Below are 15,678 nucleotides of genomic sequence, written 5' to 3' on the forward strand. Positions count from 1 at the left end.
CTTAATGCTAATGAATTAAAATGTTTTTCCCTGCATATTAATAAGCCACCTGAGGTTTACAATATTTATAAGCGGGAGAAAGCAGGCTTGGGAAAGTGTAAAAATATGACTACAAAGGTTAAAGAACTTTCAAAGGCAACACCTACATTTCATGTGGATTCACCCAAAATACAGTTTAAGCCTTTTAAATCAATATTTGTTATTGTGCTATTTGCTTAACTTCCATCCAAGATTTTTTTCTCTCATTTTAAGGGCAAATATATTTCATATATCTTTGTTTTAACTCAATACATTAATGAACTATAATTGCCAGTAAAAAGGCAGAAAGGAAAGGAAAAAAATGTATCAATTCTAAGAAAGATCTAGAAACAAACTTCATGCCGCCATGTGAAAAGTAAATACTTTATTAGATGTAAGAACTTCAAGATATATTTTATTTTATTTTATTTTATATCTTCTACCTGAGTATTATTAGGCCGGGTAAATTTCATTTTTAGGGATGTAAGCCATCACTATCAAAGCCACTCCAATAAAAAATAAAAGATTTCAATAAATAAGATTTCACTTGCTTTTAATAAAAGTATGAACTCTTATAAGCCTCACTCAAAGCACAATTACCCATAATACATATAACATAGTGTAGCCGCCGATGTATAAGGCGAAGTCAGGCACGGGTAAGACGCGTGTCAAAGAAATTTCACAGTCCAAAAGTTTGTTTTAAAATATTTAGTGAAAGTTAAAAGCAAATAATCCACACAAGAATAAAAAGAAAAATAGTTACACATGTAGAATAAAGGCAAAAAAAGGAAAAAATGTATCTTCTATAAACTTAGCTTTTCTTGAGAAACTTTGGTTATTTCTATACTTAAACGTTCTTTATTTCTTTCTATACTTAAAGGTTCTTAATTTCTTCTTCTGTATGCCTTAAACATATGGTTCAACACTTAAATCTTTTATTTTAAGAGTTACTTCACACTCAAAAGGCTCGTAGGCCGTTGGCACATAGACATGCGCCCAGGCACGGTCAAGTGCGCAAGCACGAACGTGAGCACAAACAAGGACACGGTTAAAAAAACTGTATGCCTCTGTACCTTACACAAGGCAAGGCTAGACACTAACTGGAGATTATTGTTTTAGTCAAAACTGTTAGAAATGGCAGGAAAATACCAACACAATTCTATTCACGGGGGCTATAGGAACGTCCCATATTTTATGCATTATCATCTAGCAAAATATTCATAAATTTTATAGAACTAGGAAAATGGCTCTTACACAGAGTGGTTGATTGTTGGATTGAGGAATGATGCTTGAAACATAACTGTAGAAAAGAATGGCCTGTTCAGTGCAGCTCTTTAAAAATACAATTCATAATTTAGTATTTAAAATACTTTTAAAATTTACAGTTTGAAATGAAAAAAATCTTGATTTAGTTATCTGTATTGGAAAGCTTTTAAGGATACTGTATCTTCTATATGGTTGGGCATGTAGTAGCCTGCACAAAGTTTCTTTTAATAGTCTTTATAATACACAGTGGGTTTAGTTAATGAAGCATTGTATAATGAATTCTGATGGATAGGGAATATCTTGAATGGTGCATTAGACTGCCATTTTCACTTATTACTCTTTAAAAGATATTCTCATAGCATATGAAAACATGTAACTGTTACAGACAGCATTTTAAGATTTTATTTTATAATCATAACGTAACATGTAGATCCCAGTTGTATCATATAGCCAAGAATGTAAATGAAATATATCTTACATACCATAACCAAGGCTTTGTACAGTATATCCTAAAATATATGACTTATGTACAGTAGATGTTTACATTAGAACAATCTGGATGAGAACTGCAAGTCTATCTTTAAAAGTCTTACTGTCTACCAGACTACTTGGTGGCTTATTTTAAGTGTCTATGGTTCTCTGTGTAAAGAAAAACTTTGTTTGTGCGAAATCTACTCATAACAAGCTTCCAACTGTGTACCTGTGTTCTTAATGAACTCACTTCAAAATAACAGTCTTGATCCACCATACTAATTCCTTTCATAATTTTAAACACTTCAATCATGTCACTTCTTAATATTCTTTTGCTTAAACTGAAAAGGCTCAGCTCTTTTACTCTTTCTTCATAATTCGTCCCCTTTAGCCCTAGAATCAGCCCAGTTGCTCTTCTCTGGATGTTTTCTAGCACTGCTGTGTCCCTTTTGTAACCTGGATACCAAAAATGTAGGTACTTCAGATGAGGCCTCACCAGTGGTTTATAAAGCTTGAGCATAACCTCCTTGGACTTGTACTCCACACATTGTGTCATATAATCTAACATTCTTTTAGCCTTCTTTCTGGCTTCTGAACACTGTCTGGAAGTTGATAGTTGATGACTTACCATAAATTACAATTCAAAAGAACAGCAATGAGACCATGTAAAAATAAATGTAAATTTAGATTTAACTGAAAATTTAAATCTTGATGAGTAGAGCGTCACAGATTGAGAGAAAGAAGAATGTTGAGAAAGACTTAATATGGAGGTGAAAGGCATTGTGCTGAGGAGAAAGATTTTAAAGTGGTTTGGGTATGTAGAGTGAAAGAAAGAATGACTGATTGAAAACTTGCACCAAGATGGAGGTGAAGGAGATGACACCTATAGGGAGGCTGAAAATGGGGTTGAAGGTCTTGCCGAATAATGTAAAAAGAATGGGATGGCAACATTTTATTTTATTTTTGTTTTCCAAAATAAGTAACCAATATATTATCATGCTTCGCCAAAGACTTGTCACAGCCCCGGCTGGGAAACAGATATGACATTGTGCACCTAGATGGCTATATCTATAACCTCAAATACAAAGTAAGAATACCTTAACAATGGCTGAGGCTGGCTACCTCAACTTCAGTACCCGAGCCAGGGGCCAAAAGTCACTCTGCTCACAAGCCACAATCCTGCCAGAACGCCAACATCCTTCAAGCACCTAAATCATTTCCCATGAAAGGGCTACACTTCAAAATACCTTTGCACTTCAAGACCTTTTGGGCTTGTTGGGATTCACATATGTGGCTTTCTGCACCCAGTTAGCTACATTTGAACGGGCTGCACAAACATTCCAACAGAAAGCTTCAAAGCTTTCTCTTGCCAAGTCACAGCAGTCTGTATTCGAATAACGACCACTAAAAGAACTTAACCTGGTCAAGCATAGCTCATTATATTAATGCTCATTACTCAAGACAGATAATATCATTAAAATGTCAATTTCAATGAGATGATTCTCAAACTTTATTTACAGCAATACTTATATGGATATGCAGAGAATCCTGGCATCAAATACTAGAAGTCAGAATCTGAGAAAAACTTACTGATTTAAATCAATGTTTGTGCAGTCAAGAGATGGGTGTCCATATTAATTGAAGAGTGCATTCATCTAAGGCAATCTCTAAAAGAATGCATCATACCACAGCCTTTCTTCTCTTTTCTGTTAGGGGATTTTCATTTTGTATGTGTCACTGTACTTTCATCCATTGACAACATGATGATTCATTGTATCTTTACAACTCTTTACATCACCTCTCTCTCATACTAACACTGTTTCATATATCTCATATTAATAGCTATATATTATCTATTATTATATATTATCTCTCTCTCTCTCAAAAGCTGTAAAGTAACATGGCTTGATGGTTATTTTTAGTAAGCAATATCAATCAAAAATCTGATGACAGAGAATTGCTTTTGGTCTTGGCCCCTGTCAACCTGGTTATTTTATGATAATTATGAGATTTAAATTAAACAACAAAGATGCCAAGCCCCATGTCACAAGCACATACACAAAAGGCTAGTTTATCTGAACTTAAACATGAAATGTTTAACAAAGATTAACACTTGTTTGTAAATTTTGCTTTGATTTTGCATATTTTCCCAGAATTCTAATTTTTTGCATAAATACGTCCAAGAATTTATGTTCAAACATTTGGAAAAATAGGCTGACTTATATACAGCCATATGATGTCTGGGGCATGAGAAGATCTTCAAAGTTTTTTAGGAATCTAGTATTAAAACACTCAAGGAAATTAAGCAAAAATATAATTTTATGAATGGTTTTTGCTTTCAGAAAAGTTATCATGGCAGCATAATCTGTTTTATCTGATAGTTCAGTAGCAGTTACCACACACAATTGGCAGCCTAAGTCTGATTATCCTCTTGTCTTTGCTCCACAACTTTCCCTTCAGGAGCAAAACAGAAAACAGAATAGTTTATTCTGACAATCCATTTTTATCCAGGTTACACACATGTAGGTTAACTAATTCTAGCTGTTTTCACTGCAATCTTGTCCAATGCTTTGTTGAAGCATCTATTTACTGGCTTCTACATTAGTGCTGAAGTGCAAGTGGTGGAAAATGTAAACAACTGGTGTCCACAGAACAAAAGGTGATACACACAAAATTGAAAAAAAGTGGATTGGAAAATATGAGAGGCAGCAGCATCAACAACTGAGATTCACTAAAACAGACTTGACTATATGGAAAAGCTAGGTATAAATTTAAAATTAAGGGATAGTGAAGGCTAGTGGAATGAATTGTCAATTATTTCTCAATGGATGTTCAACAAATTACATGGAAACATTACATTCTTTTTACTTTAAATATGTGCTTTTAATAATTATGTTAAATATATTCAATTGGGCATACCTTAACACAGGAACGTACCACTTCCACATTTTGTCTCAGCTCTGATGCTGCTATTCTAGTTTCTGACTTGTTTCTGCCTTATTTTGACTTCTTCCCATCTTCACAAGGTTGAGGAATGAATGCACAATGTGGATTAATCCTTTTTGCTGGAACTTAATATTCATGATCACAGCTAGCCTAAATCTGTCCCAGTGTACAAATTAGCGATGTAAAAAGCACTGATTTTATAATATTTGTTTAATAAAACTGGTAGTACTTGAGCTGAAACCAAATAAATTTTTACAATACATGCAGTATATACTGTATGAAATATGTATTAAAATATGTATCTATTTTTTTAAACTAAAAATGTCCGCTGTGTACACCACCACTGTCATCACATAATACACTCAGAAGTGATTGAGAATTTTTTCCACCCACCATCATTTTAAATGCTTACGTTTTCAGTACAGACAATTGTGTGTGCAAACTCTTAATGCTGCCAGTACTAATATTTTGTGCCCTTCATCTCTTATATTGCATACTTCATATGTTTACATTTTTTGCAGCTACCACTTCTTGGATCACCACAGGCCTCACCTCCAGAAGCTTTAGTATTCACATTGGCAAAAACAGCACTCCTGGGTACTAGCACTTTTTCCATTTCATTTTACATTGCTGTGGGAGTTTAAATGGAATCTGCAACTGCACTGGCTGTTTTTTTAATTCACTGGATTAAGCAACTCTGTGATCAACAAAGGGAGAAAGCCAGGAGAGACAGCCAACATCATGAGTAACTAGCTAAACAGAAAACTGCTTCATAGTGTACCTTATACATTAAAGATAATGCTAATGAAAGATTGCAGTGGTGCTTTGGAAAAATTGTTTAACTCTAGGCAGCACAATACAAAATTGGGACATGACTATACATATTGCCAGCAGCCTTTCTTTCTTGTCTACTTCACTTCTGACAATGAAGCAGGGAGCGCATAGAATCGGGTACTAGTTCTGAGCAATATAGCACTGTTTCAACAAGACAGATATGTACATATGTACAGACATAAAAACAAAATCTTTTGATGTCAGAATGGGTGATATATATTATATTTAGAACATTACTCACTGTTCTCCCCTTTCACAAGATCAGTTGCTATTCTTTAGTCTGTCTAGAGTAGTACAGATTGATGGCCGCAGTTACTTTAGAAACCTAACGGGTGGAGCAGAGTCTCTACAAATTATTTTCATTTACAACATGGCACCCAGTTAGTGATTTTTGGCTTTTTAAAATTTTTTTTTGCACTTAAATGCTTAAATATCAAAATTCTTTAAAATCTGTATGTAATCTAGTAACCTAAAATTAAATATGACAAAGACCAGAGAGCTTAGACAACATGGTAAAAGGAATGTGTAAAAACATTATATGACAATAATGAATATGCTCAAACAAATATTTTTGTTCTTTTTGTAGGCAATACTGAAAAGTTGCATTGCATTTAAATTTCTTTTTTTTTTTAGATAACTCAGATAATATCTATGGCATGTGATTTCTTTAAACATTGACAGAATAACATTAAGAGGATACAAGCAGTCATACAGACTTCCATGCTAGTATAATAATACTTGTCAGCACTAACGTATAATACATAAACTTGGTAACCCAAAATAAATTACTAAACTATGCCTTATATTTTTCCTGAATATTACGAGCTAATACAAATTTAAAAACAACTCCTTTTATGGCACAATTATGACTCAGATGCAGGGAATTTATAGATGCAGAGATCTAGGTTCAGTTCCACCTTGTTTATTGTTATTGCAGAACCTGCACTTTTTCTTGTGTTCAGATAAATTATCTCAGCTTATTTTAGATTTCCTCACTCATTCTAAGCATGCATGTGTTAGATTAACTGGCTCCTTCATTTAGCCTAGTATGAAAGAGTAAATATGCTAGGATCCAGCCATATGTTAAGATAAATTCTGGCTTCTTAAGATTTCATAATCCAAAAATGGATGAATACACTAAATATAAATTCCTCCTTATGTACAGTGGTATTTTAAGACACAATAAACTGAGATTTGCTGATAAGAAACAAAATCAAAATTTAGGCAATTCTAAATTATTTTCATTATTTTTTGTGCATTTTAATATGCATGCTATTTATTTAAAACAAAGGAGTTTCTTGTGTGGCTGTGTTATACAAGTGAATCAATATTTACAGAGAATTACTTTCATTTATACACTGCTTTTTCTTAGATATGATATTGGTGTGTTTTATTTTTGCTGTTTAATTTTATTTGATAGGTGTAATAGATAGTGAAAGTACTGGTAATGAGTCAACCCAATGGAAGAGGTGCTGAAAGAACTTGGAAGCCTCCGTGCAAATTTATGGTTAATTAATTAGTTGAGATTAATTTATCTCAACCAAAAACATCAAAATTCTATCTTGAGCCACATAAAGTGCACTGGGGAAATACACTGTCTTTGCTGTATTTGACAGGGCTTTGCAAATGCACTAAGACTGCAATCCTAATAAATCTGCCAAATGGAAAAACATATATAGCATCCCGGATTAAACTTCCGAATTAAATCATTTATAACTAAACAACTAGAAGAATAATGAAAAAAATGTTCTGTTTTATAAGTACTATAATTTATTTTATACTTTTACATGTACTTTCCAGAAAAATACTATTATAACTACAAAATAATTTTATGTTACAGTTTTTCTCAGTTGCTTTGGTGCATTTCTCACAACAGACTTAACATTTGCATAACAGCGAGTGCATTTCTCAAAACACTTAGTGGAAATGGCATCATGGATGACCAGCAAAAGCAGGTAACCTCTTCAAAATCCTTAATCCATGCCTCAAAAGCAAGTATTTACATCGCTGAATATGTCAGTGCCATAAAAATGCCAAGTCCATGAATCATCGTCCACGGACATGACAGCCAAAATGTAAAGTCATGTTATCAATATAAAATTGGCACAATCTAAACATTTTCTGATGCACAAAACATCTGAATGACAAGGGCAGGAAACGTAAAAATACAAAACACCGATTGCGGGAAATTGATTCAAGAAGAATATTTTATTGATTGCACAGGTATATGGTGACACACCATGCACTGCACTTGAAACACAAAAAAATGCATTTCAATACTTTATGCATAACATGTAAAATGCAGGAAAAAAAATTACAACATCAAAAACAATATATACATACTGAAACTCTAAATGCTCTCTACAATTGCTGCTGATCCTGTATATTGGGCCATATGACTAAAGGTTGTGGGAATTGAACGAGCAGTTTTGAGAACTGCAATTCTGTTGTGAGAAATGCACCAAAGCAACTGAGAAAAACTCTAAGTATTCACAATTAAGTGTCCTGATGTTCACCAATTAAAACCTCAGACATTTCCACCTGTAAGTATGTAAAAGCACAGAAGTTGAAAATTAGAATTGTCCTTTTATCACATAAAATAAAAACATCCTTATTGCCATCACATAACTTACTGAAAATGTCACTGAATATAGACAGCACAATAATGGAATGTACATCCAATACACTGAGGTCCAAAACTAGCCAAGCAGTGATAGCTTTTAACACATAAACATAGTCATTTCATTGAAGACCTGGGTTTCTTTATTTTGTTTTTCATTCTTATTGTAGGGATAATATTACCACCCCCTTCTACCATGTGCAGCAGTTCTCACAACCTTCTTCTTTTCTGCAAATCAGAGAAGTCATATCATTTTAGCTTGTGATATCCTATAACACAGTAAAAGTTTTGTGTGGGAGGACCTCATGGAATGCTTTGCATCAACTATACTGAGCCATATGCAGTCCTGCCAAATACAGTGGTGAAGCTAAGGCCTTCTTGGATATACATTGTTTCACAATTTCAGATGTTTGAACATATTGAAGCCTGCTATTGGGAGTAAGGGAAGATACTGTATAAAAATCAACTTTATAAAGGGTTTCAACTTCAATCTATTTAAATGTATGCTGCAAAATACTTTGTCACAAAGAAATAATATTTTAAAAAGCAAGGACAACTACTGAAGAGTAAATATCAGCTCATTAAGGAAGACATTAAATCCTTGAAATATTCATAAAGCAAAACGGTAAGAGCAAAAACAAAATTTTGTCTGTAGCATAATTCAAAAAAAGAATTTAACTCAAAGTTTCATTTTTTTTTAAAAAAAGGTCAATGAAAAACTTTAAAAATCAAAAATATGTACCCATCACTTAGTATACATAATATCTTGAACTACTATGTAGCTGATCATATGATGGGTGATAAGCTTCACCTTCATTTAAAGGATGTGCTTACATTCAATATCATCAAATTCTAACCTTTGGCTCAGAACGAGTGTCTGTTTTTACAGAATCTGAAATTAAAACAACAAACACAGATGAACAGGTATGACCAACAGTTGTCAGATACACCCTTCTGAGTGAGAGATCAGCTAGTATACTCTCTCAACTGGATTTCAATTTGCTTAGCTCTTTAAAGTATATCTTATTGTTTATTATTATTCTTCTCTGTCTCTCCAGGAGAGTTGTCAACATCTTCCTTGAAACTTCCTTGTGTGACAATTTTTTACCCTAAATGGGATTCCCATCCATCTCATTTATGCAATAATTCACAAAGTCAAGATAGATTTTTATAATCAATGGTAAACAACCTTGCAACCATATGGTTTAGTGGCCCCTGATGTTTATGCATCCCTGATACTTTATATTCTCTTAAAGGCTCTTGACTGCCTACCCTAGCCTGTACAGAGCACTACCTTCTTCAAACTTCTACAATTGTGCACTTAATATAAATTAAATGACTGTCACTCCCTAGTGGTTGCAGCCCTGTTAGGACAGATTCTGGGAATGTTTTTTCCCTGATACGTGGCATGCCAACAAAATCTGCATCCTCTTTTCTTCTTGGCCTAAATTCTGAATAAGACATTAGAAGAATTTTTCCTCCTTCTGACTGGAACCCCACCTAATGGGTTCAGGCAACTTTCCTGTGAGTGGGTCACATGATTTATAAATGTGCATAAATCAAATACAGCAGCGTGCCAGTTGTTATTTAACGTGTTATGTAAAAAAAAAAGTTAACTTTTCTGGGAAAACATTTAAATGTGTTTACTGCTCTTTATGAGATCATTTTTCTTCAGAAATGGGTACACTGAACTTCTTTAGAGAGGACTGATGTTGGGACAGACAAAAAGATTATGATGGGCTTTTAAATTATATCCACACCCACTTTTACATTCTCTGGGTACACAGTGACTTGGCCTGTAATATGCAATTCATCCTGGTTTGGTCTGAATTTCTTCATTTTGTAATTTATTTTTTTTATTTTTGAATTAATTTAAATGTTTTATTTTAATTTAAATTTTTCAATTAAACACAGTCTACTCTCAGTGAACACAAACTGCAAGTGCACTGATTTTGTAAGTCTGCTATACTTTAAATAGTTGAAACTAAAAGAATCATTTGTATAATACCATACTTAACTATAGATTTACTTTACTTTAGGAATACAGCATCAGAAAACTACAGTATGATATTGATGGGCAGTTATCCTTTCAAATAAAAACAAATCATCTAGGCATTTCTTCAGAAATGTTGCATGGAGAGCTTAAAAAGTGAATTTTCAAACAAAAGTATTTAACAAGTGCATATTTTTATGGGGAATAAACTGCACAGGTTTAAAACTTAACATTTATTACTTAAATCAACTCAGCAGATGGAAATTCTATGATGTAACAATAAAATAAATACTGCCTTAAGTATATTATATTTTGTTGATCTTACATTGAACAGCTAGCCATTTTAATCCTTAAGAAACATGTGATTTAATTATGTAGCATTTAAATACTGCAAATACCCATACTTACATATTGCTGGGTTTAGCTATTCCGAATTTAAAATTTTTCTTTGCAGGGATTTTTATCAATTAAAGTTTGTGTATTGATTTGAATTATTTGTATGTTTTTTGTTTTTATCTTCAGATAATAATAGTAATTATGGAATGTCACATTCACATTAATATGTAAAACCAAAAAAGTTAGATAACCAAATTAACTTACCTTTATTCTTTTCAGGGTCAGTACATACACAGACATTGTAATAAAAAAGGGAAATAAAGAAGATTATCCAATGCATTCTTTCTTCGTAAGAAAAATAGATACAATTGATTGCAGCTTATTCAGTGTCCATCCACATGTGCTCAACACTCTTGCATAAAACAAAATAACAAGCCTATCTGCTGTGTATTTCTGCCTCTCTAAGCGTGACTCTTTATATTTTTTTTTCACTGTCTGCTTTCCAGACCTTGTGATTTTTACTTCATCTGGAAGTGATCAGAATGAGTGCCGAAACTGTTGGCAGCTGTTTTCTTTTAGACTCTCTGCTCAAGGGATAATCCAACTACTGGAGTTTCTAGATTGTCAGTACACACCGTGTTAAGAGTCCAGATTAAATTTGCTTGCAGTGGAAGTCCGTCTTTTAAAAGTGAAGTGAGGAAAAATAATTAAAGTGGACATAAAGATAATAAATTTCCATTTCGCTTTACAACATTTAATATGTAATTTGTGAATTTTTGTTTCAGGTTTATTTAGATGTTGCATTTAAGTGAACTAACCATGTGACTAAACCTGGCATTATTTTTAGCAGGAATCTCGCAGGAATTTTCCAGATACATACAAGGACATGATAATAACTCAAAGGATACATTATAGAAGATAGCATAAGAATTTTGAATGTATACATATAGATTAAAGAATTCTGGGAAGACTAGTTTAAAAATAACTATTAAGAGTGTTATTATTTTATCCATATATATGTTTAAGCTCAGAAAAACTAACCAGTGTGTTTATGCATGTAAGAAAATGTGAAACAAGGTCTTTGGGCTTTGTAAGTCAACATGTCTCTCAAAGTTACTGCAACTAAATATAAAGTCACTGACAACTATCCAGACTATGGGAATTTATCAATTCTCCAATTTCAGCTGATACAAGACCTTATTTAAACGAGCCATCAAAGACACCCTATAAAGGAAACATTTTTAAAAACATTTTTGGAGATATCACTATTGCCAGAGAGAGAAGACATCTCTGTCAGATTTGCCATATTCCATCCCTCCGCTCCCAAGCATCGCACCAGGCTTAAGAAAACAAACAAGTCTGCAACAATTAAAGCTATAGCCACCTAATATGAAACCTGCTGTGTGACCCTAATTTGAATCGTTCAAGTTGCAAGTGTTTCACATCTAGCATTTATGTGCAGTTTTTCTGCAATACTGTTTACTGACATTTGACAATGACTGATGAGTGTTAATATAATGAGCTGTGTTATTTCAGATTAAACTATTTCAGGACATGGACTGCTACATTCATGTCTTGGTAAGGAGTGGTTTCAGTGCTGACATATCTGTGAATCCTAGTAAGAGTGTGGCTCATGAGTTAAAGCAGCTTCTAGCCCCTATTAAGGTATTCCTTTCTGTAAAAATTAAGTGCTGTTGAATATAAAGTGCAGTGTGTTTTAAGGTACAGTAAAGTGATAAGTCAATGGAGATTAAAACTCCCCCCACAGGTGATTGTATTCTAGTTCATTCAAAAAATGAACCTTTCTTTGACTTGTTTGAGCACGTTTTCCTATACAATCCACAGAAAATGTGTCACTTTAAAGTTTTTTTTATTTGGTTCTTTATTTCACCTTATACAATTTCTTGTATTAGGAATTTGTTAGTTTTCACGTACTCCTTGGGGCTACAGTGCAGGGGTCAGCCATTATACGGCACCCCTAGAGCAACTGCAAATTAAAGGGCCTTGCTCAAGGGCCCAGCAGAGCAGAATTTCTTTTGGCAGGAATGGGGATTCAACCCAGCAACCTTCCAGATACCGCACAAAATCCTTAGCCTCAGAGCCACCACTACCTACTTAACAATATTAATTGAAATGCATCTGTCATTTTGTATGTATCCTGTAATAGTCCAACATTAAATCAAGGCAGAGGTCCTGGATCTGGCTCAGTGTTGTCAGTTTAGGGCACAGATCTCCTTCACCCAATACAGTCATTCCACCAAACACCACCTACTGTTTTGACTTACTTTAACCTTACATATAGATGTACTGTTGACTTTTTTTTAGAGAACCAAATAAAACATGAAGCCACCAATGAAAGTGACCATGACCTTCTTAAAACTCCAAACTTCAAGCAGTGGAAAAAGCAAAGACTTGAACAACAGGGCTGCTAAAACTCTGGAATGATCTACCTACTAATATTAGAGAGGGATCATTAAGTCACACTATTCAAAACAACTGTTTTCCCAACAACACTCTATACCTCACAGCTACTTGAATCTTTTTCTGAATCACCCAAATGACTTTGCCGTTATACAGAGTATGTTTTACAGCTTTATATCCTTTATACTTGTCCTTTGTACAAGAACAAAAAGCTAAGTGTTTGAGAGCGGCTGAAAAACAAACTCTGTAAACCATTGCAGTATATGCCAGGTAATCAGCATGAGTAGCAGCAGAAGCTGGCAGGACAAGTAAGTGAATAACCAGCATCATCGCTGATATTACAGTATTACAGTAGTAAGCATACTTTTCCAGACAATTCTATTACTGTGCAAGTTATTGGTTTTAAAGCCACCGTTGAACCCATCTCCACCACATTTTGTACAGAAGACTATAGGCTGTGTTTTGTTCCAAAATATTTTGGAAAATTTTAGAGACTGCACTTGAACTTTATTATGAAAGTGCCCCAAAGAGGCATTTTTTGGACTTGGCATAGGCTTAGTCAGATAAATGCTTGCTTGGACCAAAATCTATTCCCAAGGGCATACTTGTATTTGTTCTGTTAGTAATACTAGGATTGTGAAAAACTTTTGACTTGAAAAATACATTTGTTATCCTTTTAAAGTGCAGCACATTTGATAGATCAGTTGTATTACGCTCAAGCCAAGTGGTACTTATGTTAGTAAAAAGCCAAACAGCAGGAAAATAAAGTACAAGAGTACTAGCAGGGAAAAGGCAAGTGACATTATTACAGAAACTCAGTGGGCAAACTGGTGTTAGATCACTACTGTAGTTCCATTAAATATATCTCATTTATTAATTTCAAAAAGCTTAACAGTTTATAGTTCAACTTTTAAAAATGAGGCTAATTCAAGTCCTCTGTTTGATGTTAAACGTTTCTCAGCTTTGCTTCAAGGAGGCATGCTTATTAAGGGAATTGAGAATTATGTTTGTTCTAGACAGACAGAGAGCTTTATGCAATTTGTTGCACTTCTGGTGCACATGCAGAAGACATACCTGGACAGATAGTTTGGCTGCTGTCTGGAGCAGGAGTGAATCTAGTTTTCATAGTCCAGCTGGAAAAAGTAGTAAGGACACAAGGATGGACAGACACCAGACTACACAGTGGGCATCTTGCAGTTCAGGACTGACTGAGGTCAGATCTGAGAGAAGTCAGACATGGAGACACAAACACAAAAAGGTGGTATTTCCAAAACAAAAGTGGGTTTTACTTACAGGTACACCAAAATACAAAAATAATGCCCCAATCAAAAAATACTGAGCAATATATACAGTGAATTGTCTAGTCCCAAAATGAACAACAAATATAAGAATGTATACAGTATACACAAAACTGTAGTCTTCCTAAAGAAAATAAACAGGAAGAATACACACAATGACAATCAAAGAAAAAATCCACCAAAAACATTTACAAAGAAAAAAAAAGTGCATCTCATACCCAAAAAATACTACAACTTGAGGACATCGATATATAACTATTTACAACTATATCCCAAAGCCATTGTTTGGTATATTAAATACGTTTGCTATACACACCACCGAGTCAAAAGTCAACTCCCATTGAAGGGGAAGTGCCTCTTATAGTCGGGGAACAAATCTTCAGCCAGTCCTGCGGTACGCTGGTCCCTTTCACCAATCACAACTGACGCAGGGGCTCTCTGCACAGGTGCTCCCCTAAATAGGCTACTAGCAAGGCATGTATTAAATAGGGTTAGTGGCCTCGCGTGCCGCGAATTTGTACGTATACCGACCGAACGGAAAAGCCGTTGAGCACTACAAAAGTAAGGGTAATTTTTTTGGATCCCCTTTTCACTCTAATGCATGCAAAAACACTAAACGCGCCGCACCCCATCCTTTGCTAACTGCAGGTTCTAAACAGACGCTCGCATTTATGACGGGGTACCCACAACGTCATCCAGCGTCCCGCTGTGTGAACCTGCTGAAGCCAAAGTTAAAATGACCTTGAAAGCGTACCCTGCATTTTAACGACATAAACAGGTAAGTGCTTTAACTTTTATTTGGCAAAAGTCGACTTTACCCTATTCTTGGTACTTTTCCCTTATAAGGTGGTAATGCCTGGTAGGCGAATTATCACAAGGACTGTTAGTTCAGTACTCAGAATTTAATGAGCTGAAGAGAAGAACTGACCAGGTGGTGTTGTCTGAAAGTTCTTCCTGTGCCATGTGCCAGTCAAGGTAAGACTGAGAAGATTAGAAGTTTTAACATGTTGCATAGGATAGCATAGGTTTATGAAACATTGGCTGCATTGAAGAAAAGATGGGACCTGTCCTTTTGTAATACCAGAAGTACCAAGAATAAAATAAAGAATTGATGTTTTATGTAGTTCCAGGTAGTTATGTTTTTATAGCAATAACTGAAAAGTGGCCAAATACATTATAACATAGATGGGAAAGCATTCTTTAGCAAAGGTAGACAATATTGAAATGGTGAGGGGATTACTATTTATCTAAAAGAAAACTTAAATAAATGCATATGTGCTTCAAATGAGTAATGACATCACATCTTAGTGAGATCTGGCTATTTCGATCTGTTTTGTCATGTAATCAGATCCCCTATGACTTGCACCTACAGTAATACTAAATGTACAAAGTAAACTAACCTTGTTTAGGTTCTGTTTTTAATTGGTGATAGAAAGAGTTGTCAAAAACAAATGGTATATACAACTGTTACATGT

At 34.3% G+C, this 15,678-nt stretch overlaps 1 protein-coding gene across 2 annotated transcripts in view; it reads right to left on the reverse strand.

Moving 5' to 3' along the window:
- The window catches only part of LOC120539634 (protein FAM180A), a 115,884-nt gene extending 101,286 nt beyond the window's left edge, over positions 1–14,598 (reverse strand). The window contains exons 1-2 of one of the 2 annotated variants that reach the window (XM_039769947.1): positions 14,520–14,598; positions 13,980–14,125 (exon numbers count right to left, since the gene is read on the reverse strand). In XM_039769947.1, coding sequence (XP_039625881.1) covers positions 13,980–14,031 — 52 coding nt within the window. In that variant the 5' untranslated portion in view covers positions 14,032–14,125; positions 14,520–14,598. Of the gene's footprint in view, positions 1–10,748; positions 10,911–13,979; positions 14,126–14,519 lie in introns of those variants that run through there. The other variant, XM_039769946.1, reaches the window with a different exon arrangement.
- Between the last annotated feature and the right edge of the window lie 1,080 nt (positions 14,599–15,678).

Source organism: Polypterus senegalus, chromosome 11 (assembly GCF_016835505.1).
Source record: "Polypterus senegalus isolate Bchr_013 chromosome 11, ASM1683550v1, whole genome shotgun sequence".
Taxonomy (NCBI): domain Eukaryota; kingdom Metazoa; phylum Chordata; class Cladistia; order Polypteriformes; family Polypteridae; genus Polypterus; species Polypterus senegalus.